This window comes from Trachurus trachurus (genome assembly GCF_905171665.1).
Source record: "Trachurus trachurus genome assembly, chromosome: 23".
In the NCBI taxonomy this organism is placed as follows: domain Eukaryota; kingdom Metazoa; phylum Chordata; class Actinopteri; order Carangiformes; family Carangidae; genus Trachurus; species Trachurus trachurus.
This window is the reverse complement of record NC_139912.1, coordinates 23,138,234-23,159,078: the sequence shown is the minus strand read 5'-3', so window position 1 is coordinate 23,159,078 and position 20,845 is coordinate 23,138,234. Positions and strand designations below refer to the sequence as shown.

The 20,845-nt window shown below is 41.5% G+C and overlaps 2 protein-coding genes across 2 annotated transcripts in view; both read right to left on the bottom strand.

Moving 5' to 3' along the window:
* Window positions 1-5,163: 5,163 nt before the first annotated feature.
* Window positions 5,164-11,146, bottom strand: LOC311006889 (SIN3-HDAC complex-associated factor-like). Its single transcript, XM_083999901.1, has 6 exons — window positions 11,003-11,146; window positions 8,355-8,482; window positions 7,796-7,895; window positions 7,593-7,707; window positions 7,076-7,226; window positions 5,164-5,695 (listed from the first exon to the last, which is right to left on the bottom strand). The coding sequence occupies exons 2-6, from the start codon at window positions 8,480-8,482 to the stop codon at window positions 5,458-5,460; spliced, it is 732 nt and encodes a 243-aa protein (XP_083856027.1). The 5' UTR covers window positions 11,003-11,146; the 3' UTR covers window positions 5,164-5,457.
* A 944-nt stretch (window positions 11,147-12,090) lies between these two features.
* dennd5b (DENN/MADD domain containing 5B) overlaps window positions 12,091-20,845 on the bottom strand; it is an 85,315-nt gene continuing 76,560 nt past the window's right edge. Inside the window, exons 19-22 of the mRNA XM_083999782.1 lie at window positions 19,004-19,086; window positions 17,521-17,647; window positions 17,203-17,377; window positions 12,091-16,057 (exon numbers count right to left, since the gene is read on the bottom strand). Of these exons, the coding sequence (XP_083855908.1) occupies window positions 15,874-16,057; window positions 17,203-17,377; window positions 17,521-17,647; window positions 19,004-19,086 (569 nt within the window). The 3' untranslated portion in view covers window positions 12,091-15,873. The remainder of the gene's footprint in view (window positions 16,058-17,202; window positions 17,378-17,520; window positions 17,648-19,003; window positions 19,087-20,845) is intronic.

Below are 20,845 nucleotides of genomic sequence, written 5' to 3'. Positions count from 1 at the left end.
ACTTATCACAGTGTGCATGCACTTTTAGATGGGCTATTGATCTTTGTTTTTTACTCTTCTTTACCTCCTGCTCTCAAAATATGTCCTGCAGCGCCCTCAGGTGGTGGAGGACTGCTGCAACATTCTGCCAGAGGACAACTTCACCAAACCAGGGCCAAAACTTTCAAGGCAAAATGACCTTTTTCTCTACCAAAACACATGGACACAATATGGTACTTCAACAACAGAGCACTTTTTGGGGAATTTGAGAAGCATTATTTAAATCTTTACTAACAACCTACAAAATATATGAATCTATAGCTGTCAGGAAGATGCAGACCTGTAAAGAGCTAAATATTTCTCTCCAAATGTTCTGGAGGCTGATGTAAAATTACAAAATATACCTAGAAAGAGCCCTCAATATTCAGAGTGTTTTTTTAAATGAAGAAACCAAATAACCCCATTTGTGGCCAAACAGGTTTGTGCTGTTATACCTACTTTGGACCTCATGAAAAGCCATGAGGTCCCAAGGTTATGATGCTGGGTTTTATCATCATTCAAAAGAAAGAAAGAAAAACAAACAAACAGCTCCCAAAGGAAATACTGGCCTGGTAGACAATGCCAATTTGTGGGTCAGTATGCACCTACACTTTCCATTGCCCCTTTCCATCCTATTGTTTGTTTAAAATACATTTCTTTAACAGATAGATTACTTAGGGAAATAACTCAGAGTGCCTTAAGGTTTGAACTTGCCTAATATACATTCTAACTGATCAAGACAATACGTTTGTGAACAAAGATGGCTTGAAAAAAAAACTGCAGAAAAAAACCTTAGTGGACACACACATCACACCGAGAAAGGGCAGGTGCTGAGTAGAAAAAGTCAAATAATAAAGAAAGCAAAAATACTCGCAGCACTGCAGGACTTGTAGCGTGGTACTTTATTGCACTATTGTGACGTATGTTTCGAGCAGGGATGTGATCTTCATCAGACTACGGGTAGCCATCTTAAATGAAGTGATCACATGACTTAATCAACCTAGGATGACAAACAGCTGTACACAACTGTGCAGTTGATAAGATGAGTATGACAGGACTTCTATATGTTGTAAATCATAACGCTCAAAAAAGAAATGAGTAAAACAGAAAGAAGGTAAGTACCATGATGTGATAACCTATCACTATAATCAAAGTTAAAGAAAAGAGTGAAAGTGACAAGTTCAGTCTAGAGTCGCAAAAGTCACACAATAACACCCACCTCACTCATTTCTGCTGAATAGCTATAGCTGATGTATACAAAGATACCACAGCTGAGGGGTGTACCCAATATGCAACACATTACAGAAATTAATTGTGCACCAACAATAATGAATAGATACAAGATTGCCAACCTTGAAAAAAACTACTGACATGCAAAATGTATATCCAACATTTAACCTGAATGGGTTTTCTCTGAACCCTGTATGTTTTGTTTTTTGTCTAGACTTCCTGTTTTATTTTGAAATGACTTGCCTTGTGTGTCTTGTTTGTTTTAGCCCCCGTCTTTGTTCTGGTTCCCATCTGCTCCGCCCTAATGTGTTTCACCTGTGTCCAATCACCCCTCCCTCACATGTCTATCAAAGTGTGTTTTTCTCTTTGCCCCTGTTGAGGTTTCCTGAGGCCTGCCACAAAGCATGGTTATGGTTACCAAGGTAACTTCAGGTTAAAACCATTCAGTAAGCCCTTGTTCCCTTTGAGGCATTTGTATTTGCTATGATCTCACTTGTTTAATTTGTCACCCATCCGATATACAGTATACTGACAGGCATATTCCAGCATTAAAGGTCGGTTTGAGCTCAACACAGACAGTGTTTACAGCTACTGTATCACAGTCAGTAAACAAGAAAGCTCTCAAACATGACAACAGACATTTATTGAACGAGTAGAAATTACAGGCGTGTATAAAAATACAAACTTTGCCTTTTAGAAATGAACAGTAGTGCATCTCTCTCCAAGGGAATCATATAGAGATGGACTACAAAAATATATTCTAGATTAACTGCACATGCTAACAAGACAGGAAAAAAAAAACCTACACCCATTTTGCAGCCCAAAATAATCAGAGTGTAATAATCTCTCTAAGCTAGGACTGGTGAATACAGTGTTCAATACAGTGTTAATACAATCATCTTCACGGTGTTCAGTTTATAGCATTGTACAGACATCCTCAAGAGTATACTTGTCCAAAAAAGAGAAATGAATTTCAGGGTAGTGAAAATAATAATATCAAATTATAAGTTAATAAATAAAGACAAATTGACGCCACATTGGACATTTTCTAACTGTAAATGTAATACGTCTTCAAAAAGAAAAACAAGGTTTAGTACTACATTGTCATGTGGCAGCACTGACAATACAGTTTGATGCTGTAAAACCAAACAGTGAATAATGAGTTTGGTGTTTTTTTTTTGTTTTCTTTACACACTGGCATGTGAAATACTACACAATCTCAGATATCTGTTTTGTGTCAGTAGAATTACCATAGAAAACGACGAGCAGCAAATTATTCTCAGAACATTTCACCCTTCTGAGATCGTGTCTGAATGTGAATGGACGCGTCTGTCAGCTGGGAATCTACCTGAAGTCTCTACTATGTAGCATGACATGATTCAATTCTGTTACTGGACAGATACTGGTTTTCATTTATTAATTTATATACAAAAATATATATATTCAACCTCTACTTTATATCAACAATGTGAACTTGGCCAAAAAGAAAGTGGTGGACAGCTCATGCTAAATACTTCTAGCTTTGTGGGAGTTCTGCATACAGCCACAGAACTTAACTATAAAGGTTTCACACAAAAAAACCCCAAATCATTCATAACCAACAAAAAAAACAAATCCTCACAGCCCTTTTGGTCTGCGGTTATTACAATATACAGTAAATAGCTACTGGGCCACATCCAGCATGACAGGAAAAGCTGCTGAAGAGTGGCAACAACGGTCCAGGAAGTACCTCAAACTCATCTAACGTCGTGTTGCTGCCACAGTCTTCCTGAGGGTTTGTTTAGCTTATAGTGGTTCACTTGACAGTATCAAAATATAGCTGTATGTGGACTGGTGCCGAGAGCTGGAAGCCTCCCTGAATATTTGTTTGTGCTTTCTACAGACACACAACCATGAATCTCTCCTTCGCAATAACAGTTCATTATTTACAGGCTTAACAAGCACATGAGCACTATGTACAATAAAGAAATAACATGAATTTTTGGTAAAGCACCAAACTATTGTTCTACGTATATCAATTTAAAGAATATATATATGTATATATAAGTCCAATATATTGTTAACTCTGATACTGAGGAGCATTAGGACTGCCCCTTCTTAAATCTCATTAAGATGGGTGTGTAGGATTCATTTGAATCACTGCAATCGCTGTCTGGGAAATACAAACAGAGCTTGTGAGCTGGTTTCAGTGCTGACCTGAGGCCTTGTGGGGAGCTGAAGTGCACACTGAACACTGAACCTTAAGTTGCTCCAAGTGACAGGCAAACAGCTGGTGTAAGTGGAAAAATATGAAGTGTAGTGTGAAGCGAGTGGTCAAGAAATATATATAAAAGCAGTCCATTGGAGAAGACTGGTCAAATTTTCTGTAACACTGCAGACTATTAGTAAATCTCCTGAAAGGTTGGTGGTACAAAAATACTGCAAATCTTGAAAATACTATTTATTTATTATTGAGCTGTCCCTTTAAGGACTACTGCTATATAATAAATTGAATATTACAGTTTAGTAATGTTCAAATTCAAAATCAATGGTGTTTACAGTGCAGTTGCAGCATTCTTCTTATCCACTGTTTACCCTGCTGCCACATCAGTAAGCTAGGCTTTCACTGTAGCCATTTATAAGTTTTAGATAACTAATGTTGTGTTTGAATAATTATTCGTTTGTGACATTTTCCGAAAAAGTCATGCAGCCAGTGGCTGATGGTGGCCTACTAGGGCCAACATGGTACCAGTTTAACTGTGCCACCTGACCAGACTCTTTACCTGCTAATACCTGTGACACAATACTGTCCACACTAGCGTGGATCAACATGAAAATATTGGTAACTGTTACCAGCTTCCAACACTCACAGCCGAGACATACTGGACTTTTACGTATGCATTGTGAATGGACGACTTCAGATCCTATTTGATAGAATAAACAGAATAAAATAGAAATATTAGTCAGAGCAACATTTGTAGACAAGCTTAATGAATCAAGCTTATCAAATACATGGCTCCATCCAAAGAGGTAAGGGTAACTTCTAGAGCAGGGGTTCTTAACCTTTTTGACCTTGAGGCCCAATTTTTATAGTACAAACTGGCCCGGGGCCCATTATATATATATATATATATATAATTAACTATTTAATACTTTTTTTTTTATTGCAAATGGCATTCTTTTCATTTCTTCAAAGTTTTTACCAAAATCACACTGTCTGGAATTTTTTTTTTTCTTTCTTTCAAAAATCAAAAAATGTTCTTATTAAGTCTCAACAAAATAGCACTTCAATAGATATTGACCGTGTGTCATCACAGTAGATGAGGTGAGTAGTGACTGAGCTGAGGCTGTTTATGTCACTCTGTGTAATGGGGGTGTCAGCGGCATGGAGTGGGTCTCTGCAGCGGGGACAGCTCTGTGACACCGCCGGCGAGTGCTGTAGGGACGGGGTCGGGGGGCGCACGGCAGCACTGTTGAAAACAGCAGTGATGACGTGCTTTCACGTCCGAGTCTCCAAACCAGAAACGTTTACAGCACCGGAAAAGTCGCTAGATTTGTCGCTAGTCGCTTTTGACTAAAAGAAAGTCGTTAAGAGGGTTTGGAAAGTCGCCAAGTTGGCAACACTGACGTTACCTAGCGTTGTTCTTCACAGGTTCACATGCTGCACTGTGTGTGTAGTAGCGGCCCCGCCTCCCCCCACAGAGACAAAGATCCTGGATGACTGACAAGAGGCTTCACTCCCTCTTGTCATTCAGCCTGTTTGAGGCCAGAGACGCGGGCCGACTTTGGACATGCCTGATCTACGCAGTCCGCGGCCCTCGCGGCCCACAGGTGCAAAACTGAAAGTTTTTTGCGGCCCTCTGGGGGGTGCTGGCGGCCCAACCGTGGGCCGCGGCCCTATGGTTAAGAATCACTGTTCTAGAGGTCTTTCGGTTTTCCATGCAGCAGTCACTGCTCCAGCATTTCAGACAGAGCAAAGTAAAAGTATTTATGAAAAACACTGAATCTCATAGCAAACAAAGACACTGAAAAGTAGAACCAACCTGAGGGTCAGGTCCAGGAGGTTATCAGATAGATAAAGAATTTCTGGAAGGGTTGCAGCAATTTGCAAAAGATGGGGGAAAAAAAAAAAAACTACAGTGGACCGTTTGTGTTACTTGATGCATGGTGGAGTGTTTCGTACTGTTCGTCTGGCCAATAACAAAGGACGGTACCAGCCCCGCGCTGCCATCACCGTGCTTCCTCAGTCAGCGCCTCTTTCTCCTCCACCTCTTCATTTTGTTTGGGTGTGAGGGTTGGGGACATGCTTGTGTCGTCGTTTTCTGCTACCTGCTCTTCCGCCTCCTCGCTTCCTCCCTGTTGCTGGTCCAGTGCTGGTTTCCTCTGACAGCAGGGCTTGTACAGGTGGGGGTCGATGATGACTTCTCCGTAGCGTCCTTTGTACACGATCCCGCAGCACACCTTCTGCCTGAAACAACAAACACCTCTGTCAGTATGAATTTGCATAAACAATATGTGCAATTCTGGAAAAGCACAAAGAGGTCAATTCGTTAAGAAGATGTATAAAATGAAGAGTCCATTTTCATATTTTAGGGTAGGAATAAAAGAATAAGAACAAAAACTAGAAAAAGAAAGCATTTCCTGCAGAAAATGCGTGTGAATGCTGAAAGAGCTGAAGAAATTATTGTAGCAATGTTGAATTAGCTGAAGAAACTGCTGAAGAAATGTTGAAAAAGGCTGACGCTAAAGCTGAAACATATAACTTGAAGGCTGAGGACATGGCTAAAGCAACAAGTAAAAATAGATTAAAAAATAGAACTTGTAAGAAGGAGGTTGATTTTGTATGAAATGGTCAGAAATTACTAGAATTGTTGAAGATATGAAGAAATTGAAAAGCTGAAGTCTAATCAAATATATTCAAAGATGATTTGCTGCAGGCCTGTTGTATTAGACTGCATTAGTTTAAACTGCCAACTGAGTGTGTAATATATTATGTAATATTGAGTTCAGGTCATTTCAGACACTTGTGAACTCATTAATATTCACACACAGCTGCTAGTTACAGACAACTGTACAGTATGTCTGTATCACACACAACAAACCCACACAGCTCAATCAGTGTAAACACGATTAATACATTTCTACATTTTGAAATGTACAAAAAAAAAAAAAACATTTGTCACTTCATGTTACAAACCAATTCAAGAGACTTTTAATTCCTTTCTGTTAGTCTAATGTTAGCCAATTCCTGTTGTACTATTTACCATGCAAATAGCAGCAAGGTGAAAAACCAAAAACCAAACAGAGGGAGCAGTGAAAGGTAAGATGGACTGTGAGCTGCTGCCTCTTTTTATATACGTACTACTGCTGTAACTATCACAGCAAAAGCTGTGTTTTTCCAAAATAAAAAAAGAATGTCTAAGAGTCGAAGCTTAGTGTATTGAGCTAGACAACAACATCATGAGTGTGTGTGAGCAGAGGCTCTCTGCGCATGTGGTTCCCTCAAGGTCGGTTCTATCGTATTCAACCTGTTGTTCCTTTTCAGAAACTGATTCACTGAGGCTTTTGCACCAGTTTTACAGACAAAGACTTGACTCATGGTGCCACAACACATTCAGTACATTGACCACCGATGGCAGTTTCAATAGATGGAGACATGTTAACACTGGTTATGTAATCTGTGGGATTTAAGGACAGAACTTTGAACTGCATCTATTCTTTGTATCTCCACTTTTTTCAGAGTCATGCTGCAACATATTCTTGGTTAAATTTGCTCCTCATGCTTTTAGGTGCCCGAGTTCCACTTTTTTTTGCATCAGTTTGAGTCTGTAGATGAGAGAAAAGTTACCTTTTCCAGTATTTTAGGTCCAAGAAGGAGTAGGCTGGAGAGGAGGTGGCTCCAGGGGAGAGCTCCGTGTCCGAGCCTTCGTCTGACTGGTTGCTGTAGCTGGGTGACTGAGCGGGCGAGGCACTGGAGGTGGTGCTGTGGGCGTCTGAGTCTGGGAGTGAAGCCAAGAACACTGATCAGCTCTTCATCACATCAAGACATACAATATCATACGTTCACACAAACAGGGGAATATTTCTAATGATTAACAATAATAATAATAATGAATATTATTTTTAATATAATATAACTAATAATCATTCTTTTGTCTTTTTTCAATTTTTATTCTGCCATAACACACTGTAAGTATGGCAGTGTGTTAGGGAAGACAGAGGGGATGACAATGCAGCAGTAACCTATATGTTATGTGCTCTATCAGGTATCAGGAGTCACCAGAATCAGGTCATGTATTGTTTTGTCACGCAACTCTTTTAACACAATAGGCATGCATCACAGCAGCAATGATGTAGCTACTTACTGTTTCTCGTCATGTCACTCTGTACCCGACTCATCTCACTTGGCCTAAGCTTCTTTTTCATCTTTTTCGTCTTCAGTGTGGCCTTCATGCTCGAACCAGCTTTTGCGTCGACCACCTGAAATCACACAGGAGATGTCATTTTTTATATACTGTAAAGCCAGAGGAAAGGCGTGCGGGCATAACATTGCTGAATGTTTCCTTACATGATTCCAGTTTTTCTTCGAACCAGCTGGAAGTTTTTTCCATCTCTTGACCAGGAGGACACAGGCGTTGCAGATGTCCCCACATCGTATCTCTCCCAAGCTGCAGGGACAGGAGACAGACCAGTGAAGCACCACACAGGTACAGACAATCAGCAGGCTGGATCAGACACGTATGAGCTCTACAGTCTATTGTTAGATTACAGACATTTCTTCAGCCTGACATATCTTGACGTATTTGCTATTCAATTAAATGGGAAATAAATAAGAATCCATTTGGTTATGCTGCGGGTTTCTTGCCTGTGTTTGTTTATATTTTAGTAAATTGTTCCCATAAAAAGCAATGGCTGAATCTGCTGTTTGCAGAGTAGCCATGGATCTCACTATTCAAGTATCGTGACTGGATTATGACTCAAAGAAGTAGTAATTTACGTCCATCTCCATGTGCTCTAAAACAACATGTTACATCCTGCACTCCTACAGCCACAGCAGAGAGAAGAACTGAACCTCGCTGATCCCTGAGTGAACCGTCTGGTTCTGTGGAAGCTGCTGCCCTACTCACCCGAAGCAGCTCTTGAAGTCGGTCTCGTAGCGTTTGCTGTCAGTGAAGCGGGAGCTGGAAGACTTGGCCCTGCAGATGCAGCAGCCGTCTATACTGCGGTACATCTTGGGCTTGTGGAAGCCAAACATCTGAGGAAACACAGGCAGAGAGACATACACAATATCAAACCATGAGGATTCTGTACAACATGAAACCTGCTGTAAAAATGTCACCAACAGATTTAATCCTGTTGTCCCTATAGTCATAGCAGTAGGTTTGTTACCTTTAATTGTCGGTGCAAGCTATTTTTAGAACGGTGGACCCTCATCAAACTCATCAACAATCCAACAACTCCAAAACGCTCTGGTGGACAAGTTGTGACCTGCACATTCACCACGCTCTGAGATAATAATGGAACGTTACAAGACAGAGTTGTTTTTGAAGTAAATTCATGCAAAACTGCTGATGCGCGTTCCCGTCAGGGGCAGTTTTTTGGCAAGCAGTCTCTGCATCTGCCTCGAAAACAACTCCGTAGAGTAGCTCTGAGCAGCTTGCGGCTCTGCTCCGCCGCTCTAAAAATAGCTTGCACTGACAATTAAAGGTAACGACTACTCCTAGAACTACAGGGATTATATGGCAATGGGCCAATTTGCCAAAATGTTGAACTATCCCTTTAAGAACACAACCATTTTTGAATCCAACTTCTTGTTTCGGTGGGGGGGGGGGGGGGGGGGGGGGGGGGGTATTTTAAATAACTGAATTACTTGTAATAATTAACAATCACAGAATTCACAGACTAGACATAGTGGCATCATGCCATAGTGCCCAAAATAATATAAAGCATGATTCTGACACGGAAAAAAAAGACACTAATTAGGCGGTAATAGGTTCCTATAAAACCTGACAAATTAAGAATTTATTTTTTGGTCCATTGCAAATTTTTGTCTAAATTCCAAATGCATTCAACTATTAAAACCATTTTAATTTCAAAAATTGTATTAAATTAAATTTCAAATCTATTTACAACAAAACTAACTTTTGAATGCAACAAATGATCAATAGGAATGGCAGAAATACAGAGTCCTACAGGAAGAGGGTGTTTCAGTGACGTGAATACACCAAATGATAAGCCTGTGCATCAGTGAGCGACGCTCAGCTGCCTCTTACGCAACCTCGGTGCTGATGCAGCTGGAGGCTCGACATGTGGCCGCGATGGATGCTGCTGATCGACGGATACGACCAAACCTTCTCATAACAGATCTAATAGGTTACCAGACTCGATTGATCTCCTCTGCCTTTGATTAAAACTTCCCATAATACATGTGAGACATGACAGTGAAGAATCAGGCGTCTGAGTGTGAGATGAGTGCGAGATGCGCGGTGATGCTGGAGGTGGTTGTGTAACCGAGTCCTGACGTAAGCCCCGGCACATGGCAGCAGGGTGGAGGCAGGAGAGATGTGATGCTCTGCCCGCTGCAAAACCACGGTAGCCGCCGGGCTGCAGTGCATCCTGGGTGCGATCGTGAAGTGGTCCATGTTCACAAAAAAAAATGTGCACAGTATTTGAGAAGTGGTGAGATTTATCTTCATCACTGAGCTCCAATAAGCGCGGCTGTCAGACCCAATACACTTCATACTGTACTTTAATATCCGACCACTCCAGGCAGATGAGTTCAGTACAGAAACAAACTGCTGGGATCAGGTGTTTTAAAAGCCACTCTCCCTCTAATCACCACGTGTGCGTCCATTATCGGACATGGACCTGCTCTCCTCTCATCGCTTTTCCCACGCGAGGAGGTAGCCTATGGCCGGAGTTAATAATAACTTATCTCCAATCAGCCGGAAACACTACACCGACACTTTGTCACAGTGTAGTCTCCATTAGCGTCCTTCATTGTATCTCTGCGTGTTGCCAGGTGTGTTGCACAGATGTGACTCTGAACACTGATCAGAAATACTAAAAATCTCAGAGGCTCACACTGTGTCCGATAATGAACACATGCGCCGGCGAAAGACTCGTCGCTTTTTATTCTGTTTAAAAATGATACAAAAAAACCAAAACAAAAAACTGTAATTAATGAGAAAAACCACGAGATTCCCCGTCCCAGTGTGGCTAGTGTAGTATGTATGTCCGTGAGCAGGGGGCCGGGCACTGACGCACTAACACACCCACCACCACTCCGACAACACAGTGCAGCAGCTCAGCAGCTCACACGGAAACTTGACAGAGATTTCAGGCCGACGTGTGTAAAGTTTATCATGTTTCCCGCAGCTATCAGACATAAAGAGCGGTGAGCAGCCGGTGAGACAGAGAGCCCACTGAAAGACACGCGAGTAACAGCGTGAAAACATCCTGAAGTCAGCAGGTCGCGGGCTGTCGGAGCCGAAGAGTCGTTTCCTGAACTAACGGGGAAACTAGCTGAGCTGTTACCGAGCTCAACAGACATGTAGTCGGCTTCAACCAGCTCCGGTGTTGTTGAACTAACGTTACCACCAGCGGTTCGGCTCCGTTAACTCTTTAGCTTCACGGTAACTCGAGTCGGAGCTACGGGGACAGAGGTCCACAGCTGGCCGTGTTAACGCTGTCTCGGCAGCAACACACACACACTCCGATAACTTTACTTTACTGAAAAACATTTTTCTGTGCAAAAACAACAACACACACTTACCGTGTCTCGGTGTGAAAACCAGCCACACGCACCTGTGTCGCACGCGGTCAAACAGCACCGTGGAAGTGGCTCTCATCTAACATTTAACAACAATGCAGTCGGAACATCAGTTGTAATGTTGCCGCCGAAGTGTCAATGCGCGCGCTTAACGAAAATCACTTCCTCTTCGTACTTTTCAATTAAAGCTGCAGTGACCTGTTGGAGGGTTGGAGATGCTGTGCCTCACTTATTGTGAAAAGGGAGATGGCTGTAGACTTCCGGTAATGCACTGCGTATTTACTGGAGGCTTGACGCAAACCAGGGCGCCAGTAGTGAAGACGGTCACGCAGGCGCGCAACGCGGCTCGGTCTCGCGCCACCATTTTCTGCTTTTTCTTCAATCAGCGTCATTTGCATACACCTGTGACGTCCGCGGGTTGTTGCCATGGAGAGGCTATGGTCTTGGTTCAGTTTTATTTATTTCTACACACACTATTTATTGTGGACTTTGTCATATTGTACAGCATCATTTTCTTATATAACATAGGTGAATCATTGTTATTTAATTTGAACATTTTATTTATTTTTATATTATTTTGCAGTGACATTTTTTTTTATCACTTAGAATAAAAAATGTTAGTCTACTGAAATTATTAGATTATTCTCAACATATGGAAACACAGACTGATGTGTAAAATCTGATTTTAAAGCAGAAGTAAGCGGAATTTTTGTGTTATAAGTCTTATAGTTCTATCTTCTGACGGCAGTCACTTACATAAAGTGTTTGGTCTGAAACACGGGTCTGTCAGTCACTCTGCTCTGCTGTAAGCCGAGGAGAAAACTTTCCTTGTATCCTACAAGCTTTATCCAATGAGGAGAGAGAACGGCATGAAGGGCTGTGTGTGCAGCTAAGGGATGCGCGTGAATGTGGTGACGTAGGGACGAGGACCAATAGATCCATGACGAGGGTGGGGGCTGCTAACTCCATCGGCTGAGAAAACGACCGGATCGCTTACTTCTGCTTTAACTTGAAATATTTTATAAGATCTGATATAGGCTAGTCTGGAAATCAAAAAATATAGGCTACAATTATGAACACACACACAAACACAAGCTATAACACACAAGGTGCTTTTTATTGAAATAGTCATAATAAATATCAGAAAAGAGTAGTCAGTCCAACACAGACGTGAAACTCTTGTTTCTCTGATGACGTTGTCAGTAGCACTTTCTGTTTGAGCACATCCACTCAGGGTTAATAACCACTGGTCACACTACACGTTCACGTAACAAACCCACCCAGTGAGAAAACTGTGCGTCAGTCTAAAGGGAGGAATCTCAAGGGTCCACATTGCATGTCCTCAGCGAACAGTTTTGTACACAAACAGATCCAGTGTGAGATGGAGGACTCTGCTGCTGTGTGACAGTCCTGCAGGTGAGGCGTGGAGAGCACAGAGGATTAAAACATGATAAAAACACATCAAGTGGAAATAGTGGTTACTGCTTTAAAGACATACAATGTTTCCAGTTATTCCACAGGTTTTTTTTTTTCAAACTCAAAACTACCAGTGTTGCTCTCAGCCTACCATGGACTAATATTAAATTAATAAATACAGGAAAGACAGGAAGACATGCAAAGAAAACCATGACACACCGTGTCCTTCACAGGCTCAGTGCTGGAAACAGCTAAAATCCTACGAGGAACAGTGGTTACACAGATAACCACTTCTTGTCCCTTCAAAAACTCATCTAGAATTTATTAGAGAGTCACAATAAATACACGTCAGTTAAAATGTCAACATGCACTAAAGACAATATTTACACCGGTTCTCACGCTACGTGGCAACAGTGGCAAAATCTCTCATGCAGCAAGAGGTTATTTAGAGTTTCCTCTCGTCTCCATTGGCTGCGACTGATGTAGAAAAGAATACAGTATGTGTGTGTTTGGAGGAGGAGGGGGCTGAAGTCTTTAATATAAGGAATAAAAAGTAGGACCCCGTTCCTTCCAGAGGTCATGCTGCATTCATCGACTACAGGAATTAGCAGCTTTCTTCCAACAGTATTCTTAACACTAATAAAAATACTGTATATTTTCTATTGTCAGCAAATCGCATATAATGACCAAAACCAACAATGAACCGATCCTAGAAACAAGAAAAACTAAAACGTCTTCAGTGCAGTAAATGCCCACTTTGAATCAGTGAATCACCTGTGTATTACTCTGTGGATGAAAATAGTCCCCTACTTATTGTCAATTTCTTCCTGTTTGAGTGAATTTCAGCAGTTTTAGGAAATTACCAATTTAATTCAATCTTAAACCTCATCCTAAATATCAGTGAGTTTGAATTTCCAAAGTGGGGAAAAACACTTGACATCTGCCTAATGCGTGCCCTTCACCAAGAACATTAAGATCAAGCAGCTTTAACAAGTTCAAGTTGTTTTTTGTTTTTTTTCTCAGAGACTGAAATGAAAAGATCAATATCAACCTCCAGGCTGAGTTAAGGACATAGTTAGGTTAATTCAGTACACAGACTGAAGGATCAGACTCCGTCCAAATGGGGAAAAAACCCACAAACAACTTCAACACTGTTCTCTCTCTGTGTTTTAACAACATGCATCTTATTTTTGAGCCTGTACATGAACAAATATGTAACAATTTGTAGTTGTGTGTGCTTATAAAACTTGTCACACTGTCTAGAGCTTGAGACAGTGAGACCAAGCTCACAGCTAGGAACTCTAATTCATCCAATGTTGTAGGAGCTGCACTGTCTGGATTCATGCTTTGGTTTTTGAGCTGGGAATGTTTGAGTTACACCTCCAGCATGTGACAGGACCAATGTGTTTTATCTGAGGATGTTCCATAAATAGATCAAACTGCAAGCTGTTGAGTCACCCTGCTGTTAGCGTCTCTGTTCCAGTGGTTCCTTCACTGATTCAAAGAAGGGAACATTTTTTTTTGCTTATGTGAATAAAAGTTCATTCCTGACCTTGGGAATAACAGTTTGTCAAAATGATCTGAAGCGAAGTCCATTTCCTCGCTTTTTCTTAGAGCTTTCACCACAGATTTCCCCACATACAGTAAGTCATGTGACAACAGCAGACGATGAAGAGCAGGAGATGTCTGAAAGCTCAGGAAAAAGCCAGTGAGTGGCCTTTGAGTTCAGATTACTTTGTTAACCATTTGATCTGTTAATGTGATGACAATATTGGCAAAGTGACATAAACGAATGTATGAGGCAAACATGAATCTCTCACACACACACGCACACACTCACACACCTATAACTTTGAAAACTTTAAGCTGGAAGATATAAAAATAAACGGCGGGCCAACACTCACCCTTGAGATATCACACACACACACACACATACACACACACACACTTGGACAGCAGATTTAAAACAGTCAGGTCGATGCCCGTCCTTTGGTAGGAATGTCTGCAGCCACAGGTTAACCACCTGACCTGAGGTCAGTGTTTGTGTCCATCCACAGGCTGGGATCTGAGAAAATGCCCAAAATGACTCCAGTGAGTTAAAGAGAGGGAGGGAGGGAGGCGTGGAGAGCTGGAGGCTCCACAGCACATCACATCACATCACAGCGCTGCGCTGCGTCGCTGTCAGTATATTACACAACAGAGCTCCATCACAGGCAGTTTCACAAAATCCTCCTCCCGGTGTGTCGCTCAGTCTTCGTCTTAAGGTCCTCCTCTTCTTTCCACATCCCATAGGCATGCTGTTTCTAACTAGTGACAGTTCATCTACTTGTACCTACTGGAGGAGGGCTAGGCTACACAGACAGCACAAAGGGAGAGGTCTGCTAATCTGAAAAGGGGTTTTACAGAGTCCAACCACTGGGTTTTTTTTGTCTTTTACTCCCTTTCATGTGGGTCTGATTTCTTCCTTCCAGACAACCACTGGTTCAGTTCATCCCAGTAAATCCACATGCAAAAGACATAAGCTAAAACACTGGCTGGCTGTTATTTGTTACAAAACTACACTGGCATCACATGTTAATGCCATCTTGAAAATCTCTCTTGTTTGTTTTGATGAAAATATACATCTTTTTTCCCACTTACAGTCAAATGAAAATGCTGAAAAAGTGAATTTCCTACGAACAAGTTCTCTCTGTATCAAAACCCTGGTGAATCTTCTCCCGCCATTATTTCCAAAACCTATTAAAACACCAGTGAGCCGCCAGGTGACATGTTCCCTCATCATTATGAACACACTTTAGTTAATTTTGCCTTTATCCTGCACACATCGTGCCTCTACAAGTACGACACCAAATGTGAATTCATCCACCACTGAAAATAGTCCCTGTGTTTCAGGAAATTAATTAGCCTTTTTCTGAAGCAAAACCTGTGAGGTGATTTAAAAAAAAAAAAAAATCAGGGGCCAATGAGCTACGTGCAGGGAGATCCGTCATTAATAAGAGATATGATGGTTTTCTTAGTCTACTGAAGTGAACTGAAACCAAAGGCTGCTGGGAAAGGTAGTCAATTTGAAAACTGTATGTTCATAAAATTGGATACAGTAAAGGTTAAGAATTCAGGATTTGTTGTAATAGAATAAAACATGATACTGCAGTGGCTGCAATTGAATTAAAACAGTCTTTCAGAGCCACGGGGTTGGGGGCGGGGCAGGGTGGGGTGGGGGTATAATGCCACATCCAAGCTTCAAGTTGATCCAAAGTCCTGAATTCGCACTTGAAGCAATGGAACGTTTTGCTTTGGTAACTCAAGAATAAATAAGTTTGAATGCCCCTCATCTGTCCGTCAATCCCTCCATCCCTGGTAGTCTGAGCTAAAAGAGGGCAGAGCAGGTGGAGTTGGAGGTGGGGGGAAGGTGTGGAGGGAAATGACTGGCAGATCAGCTGTCCCGCCTCCTGGGGGGGTTAAAGGTCGATGCCTTTGACCAGGGAGGACTCCAGTGTGATGGGGAAGTCGTGCAGCGTCTCCAGGACCTGGATGAGGGTGTTGACGGTGGTGCGGTCTCTGAGCAGAGCCGAGTCCTCGTACATCCTCAGGATCACCGGGCACTCCACCAGCAGGGGGAGCCACTGGGGCAGCAGCCGGTCTCTGCACAACACAGACACACAGAGGGGATCAATCAATCAATCACACCTTATTTAAACAACAACCCCCACCCTGAGCCACACACACACACACACACAGCAATAAAGGACTAAGCTATAAAGAAAAACAATAAAAGTAACACAATAATAACAACAGGAACTGAGGAAGCTTTATTGCCAATCTCATAAATTTAAACTGAGGTAGCCATCACTAAAGAATGAAGGAATGATAAAATACTAACAGAGAGAAAATATAGATGTTAATAAGATTTATTTGTATTTATTTATCCATCTATTTTTACCTTTTCCTCTACAAGTAGAATTCCACTGAACCAATGACTAAGCAAGGTGAAATTAGTTGTTAATAATTTAATTGAATTAGATTAATCTCTGGACTGTCTCTGCACATATAGATGCAGATGTAATACATGTACACAATATACTATTATATACTATGATATGTTCAGTACAAAGAACTTAAAGGACAATTCCGGGCAAATTCAACTCGGGGGTGTATTTTCCTAACATTTTAGGCCTAAAAGAAGGAATCTGAGGATTTTCAGTTTAATTGCTCCTGTTTTGCGGTAGCTGCATCTGTCCCCGCATCGCCACGGCAGCGATGAATGGGAGCGGATGCAAGTTCCGCTGCTTAGGCTGTTTACATCCCTCAAAGCCGCATTCATTGCTGCCGTGGCGATGTGGGGACAGACACAACCACCGCAAAACAGGAGCGATTAAACTGGAAATCTTCAGATTCCTTCTTTTAGACCTAAAATGTTTGGAAAATACAGCCCTGAGTTGAATTTGCCCGGAATTGTCCTTTAATACTTAGATACTACACTACATACAGTAAAGGGGTCTAGCAGCTGATTTATAGCTGACCCAATGATCATTCAGCAGGGAAGCATGCTGAGTTTCTGATTTTCTAATCGGCATAGGCCAAATTATAAGGAAATTAAATACTTTTAGGACTAACATTTTGTATAAATATATATGTGTAAATATTAATACTTTCCTTTTGGTTTAGTGATGCCTGGTATTTAGTAATGTGTTAATTCTGCCAGTAGGTGGCGGTAATGCACCGGCGAGAGGTTGTTTGCAAACCAAATGAACAAGATAACAGCAGCTTGAGCTGAGAAGGTCTCTGACCTGGCTCCGAGGCAGACCAGCAGCTGGAACTTCCCGTCCTTGCCGATGCTGCGGGGGGTGGAGTTGATGGCGTTGATGTAGTGACAGAATGAGTGACAGGTCATCCCCAGGGGCTGAGCCGTCTCCTGGAGGTCCCCCATCTGGTCAGCCGACTCCATGTAGGCAACGGCTTTTTCTGTAGAGGAGGGAAGAAGACGTTAGACTCACAGAGCCCCCCTTCTGTGTGTCCTCAGAGCTGGGTCGAGCTGTTACATCTGACAGACACACTGGACGGTTCATTTCCTACAGCAGCAGGTGGCGCCGCAGCTCCACACTCACCCATAAAGTCCCACACGAACACGGTCTTCTGGAAGAGCCGCGCAGACTTGAAGCCGTGATGGAAAAACTGTTCCAGAGCTGCAACCAAGCTGCTCTCTCCACACAGCAGCACCGTCAGGCTGCCCCTCTGCACACAGGACAGGACAAACATCCACACATCAGGATATCACAGGAAAACACAAATAAAGTCAACTTTCAAAATACAGATATGGACTTTCTTAATGATTGAATAAAAGATGGAAGCAGAAGAGAGTCAAAACTCTAAAACTCTTTCCTATACTTCCCATACTCCAACTGCAATCCATTAATCCAACCATTAAAGGAGAATTACGGTCATCTTCTAATAAGTAACGCTCCATAGCTCTAGGTCCCCGAATGCGACCATAGGAAAAGAATCCTATGAGACTTTACTGGAGCTTACTAGTCGACTGTCAAGCTTGGGACTGTTTCCATATCAACAAAGACAAAAATGCGAGGAAAACATGGATTTAGGAGGAAAAAAATGATTTTGGATGGGAAAAATGCAGTTATATTCACATTGATGCTTTTTTCCCATCCAAAATCTTTTTTTTCCTCCTAAATCCATGTTTCCCTTGCGTTTTTGTCTCTGTTGATATGGAAACAGTACCGAGCTCGACAGTCAACTTGTAAGGCCTACCCAGGAGTAAACAGAGGTACGTGATAAAAACACACATGTAGCACTGCTCTCTCATATTAATGGAGTTATGCACACTCAGTGTTGTGTGGTAAGGAACTGGTGGATGTTGCAAAGCATGTGTAGTGATATTTTGAGCATAATAGAGGCCAAAGTTGCAGTTAGAAGAACTGCCCCCATTGTTTCGCAGTTTATCTGCAGTGTAGCGCAGCTAGCAGGAGCAGAGCTAGGTCCTGGCTGCATATATTTTTCTGAGATTTTTTCCTGTGGTCGCACTCGTGGACCTAGAGCTGTAGAGCGTTACTTAGAAAACGACCGGATTTCTCCTTTAAGTTCCTGGAGGTTTATGACCTCCACCTGCTGCACCAGCCGAGTGGGTTTTAGTGGTTTTAGTGACTTCAGCTCTAAAATGCTTCGTTACACCAAAAGCCTGAATGTGATCCTGCAGCTGCAGCAAAGTAAACCTGTACAGGTCAAATCCTGCAGGATTAGAGTCTTACAGTGTCCTTGTGGCCTGCGGCAGGTTTTCACAGCTTGGGGGGCGAAACAGTCTGTGATTACTGTGCATGAAACCAGTGCTGCCTGCTTCACAGTGTCCTTCAGGATTCACCCTCCACTCTTTATTCTTTTTCAAAGTATGCTTTTAGAAAATCCATTTTTGTACAGAATCAGCAGTTTCCTCTGGGGTGACACCAGAGCAGCTGTGAAACACGACTGTACTGACCAAACCGTCAGTGGACAGAGACGATACAGTCCTCTGAGGTTAGCGATGTGAATGATTCAGTAATACATTAAATGAGTTTTAAACAGGAAGTCAGACTCTCTGACCTCTTTCTCTGGCTTGTGGAAGTGTTTGATGATGTTGTTCACCGCCTCCCCGATGGCCTCCTGGATCTGAGCTGAGTTTGGTTCTGGAATCAGAAAAAACAGAACAACCATCAGTTTTTATTCAATTCAATTCACTGCATTTGCAATTATCATTTACATTTTTTTTCTTAGAGTCAGTTATAAAAATAAATTGGCTAAATTGATTCACTTGATATGGTTCCACTCTGTTAAACGTAAACATGAATGTAAGCATTTCAGTCTAAAATTATTGTTATGGTACACTAGACGCTGTAAAGGAGAAATCCATGGTCGCTGCTGAGAGAAGAAGGTGCTGGATGTCTTCAACATTCCTTTCTATACTAAACTCCAGGAGGAAAGGTAGCCAATCCTTAGTGTTTTTAATTTTTCAGCCCTTTTATAAACTGTCTACTTTTATTAATGTATTTATTAGGGGTGGGAGAAAAAATCGATTCACATAAATATCGCAATATCTTTTTTGATGATTTTTAAATCGATTTTTTTTTTCAAAAATAGATAAAAAAAAAAAAAAAAATTTTGAATTTTTTAAAATATTGTGCAATGTGCATTTGTTAGCCTTTTTTACATACAGAGAGTACCGGTTTTGGAAAGGGTTTAAGTTCACTTTATAATGGAGTATGTTAATTTATAGGCTCCTACAGTATTTGTGTGCAGATAAATGTTAAAAATGCAGACTAAAAATCGAGAGAATCGGCAATATCGTAGAATCGCAATTTAAATCGAATCGCCATCCAAAAAATCGTAGAAGAATTGAATCGGGAGAAAAGCATATCGTCCCAGCCCTGGTATTTATGCTATTGGTTGTTTCGTAGTATTGTTGTATATTTTTTGTACTGTATTGTATGTTCTACATCTGTTACACTGTCTGTATGTTCTTTTAGCCCCCCCTTTGCTGCACAGCCACTTGCCCCACTGGGGACAAATAAAGTGATTGAGATTGAGTTCATTTGGACTTGATCAAGGAGAACAGAAGAGTCACTGACACAGGTGTTGCCTGATGTCACCTCAGTTGTGAGTAGACAGACCTCAAACCTTTGTTCTCATATGAAACAAGGTGAACAGAGTCTGTGTAGATGTGTAAGCAGCCTATTGGCTACTGGGCACACTCCCTCGGTGGAGTTGAAGGTACCAATTGTAACATGACCTTGGTATGTGCCTGAGAGAGAGAGACTGATGTGCAGATCCATCATACCAGGGGAAAACAGGTCTGTTAAAAGTATTTCTGGGAGAAGATCCACACTTTACTAAATTAGCTGCACAATATGTAACATTCTGCCACGATACTAGAAAAGTACACGAATGCTGATCAGAACCATTATTGATGTCATTTAATATTCTTGTCGTTTTTTATTATCATTTGTTACTGTCATCATTTAAGAACAATTACTGTAGGTGTATGTTTTATATATAACAACTTGCAACAGTCTAATGATGCCCAACCTTACCACACACACACATTATTTTTTGTTTCATGTGATGTAGACTATTATATATGTATAAGAGAGAGAGAGAACTTGATCAGCACACACGTGCATGCTCACACACACGCATAGGGTAAATAATTGTATGTATACTTTTTATTTATTTGTATATAGTTGTATATATTTGGTTTCATGAGTTGTATTGTGTCATTGATTCCTAACGCTTTGGCAACATAGTTCTTTTAACTGTCATGTCAATTAAGCAAATTTGAATTGAATTGAATTTGAGAGAGAGAGAGAGAGAGAGAGAGAGAGAGAGAGAGAGAGAGAGAGAGAGAGAGAGAGAGAGAGAGAGAGAGAGAGAGAGAGAGAGAGAGAGAGA

Bases quoted from the DNA above. Each gene is read 5' to 3' on its own strand.
- LOC311006889 (XM_083999901.1), bottom strand. From the start codon at position 8,482: ATGTTTGGCTTCCACAAGCCCAAGATGTACCGCAGTATAGACGGCTGC. The intron at 7,896-8,354 runs GTGAGTAGGGCA...CTGTCCCTGCAG, and splicing joins GACTTCAAGAGCTGCTTCGG to CTTGGGAGAGATACGATGTG. The intron at 5,696-7,075 runs GTAACTTTTCTC...TTGTTGTTTCAG, and splicing joins GACCTAAAATACTGGAAAAG to GCAGAAGGTGTGCTGCGGGA.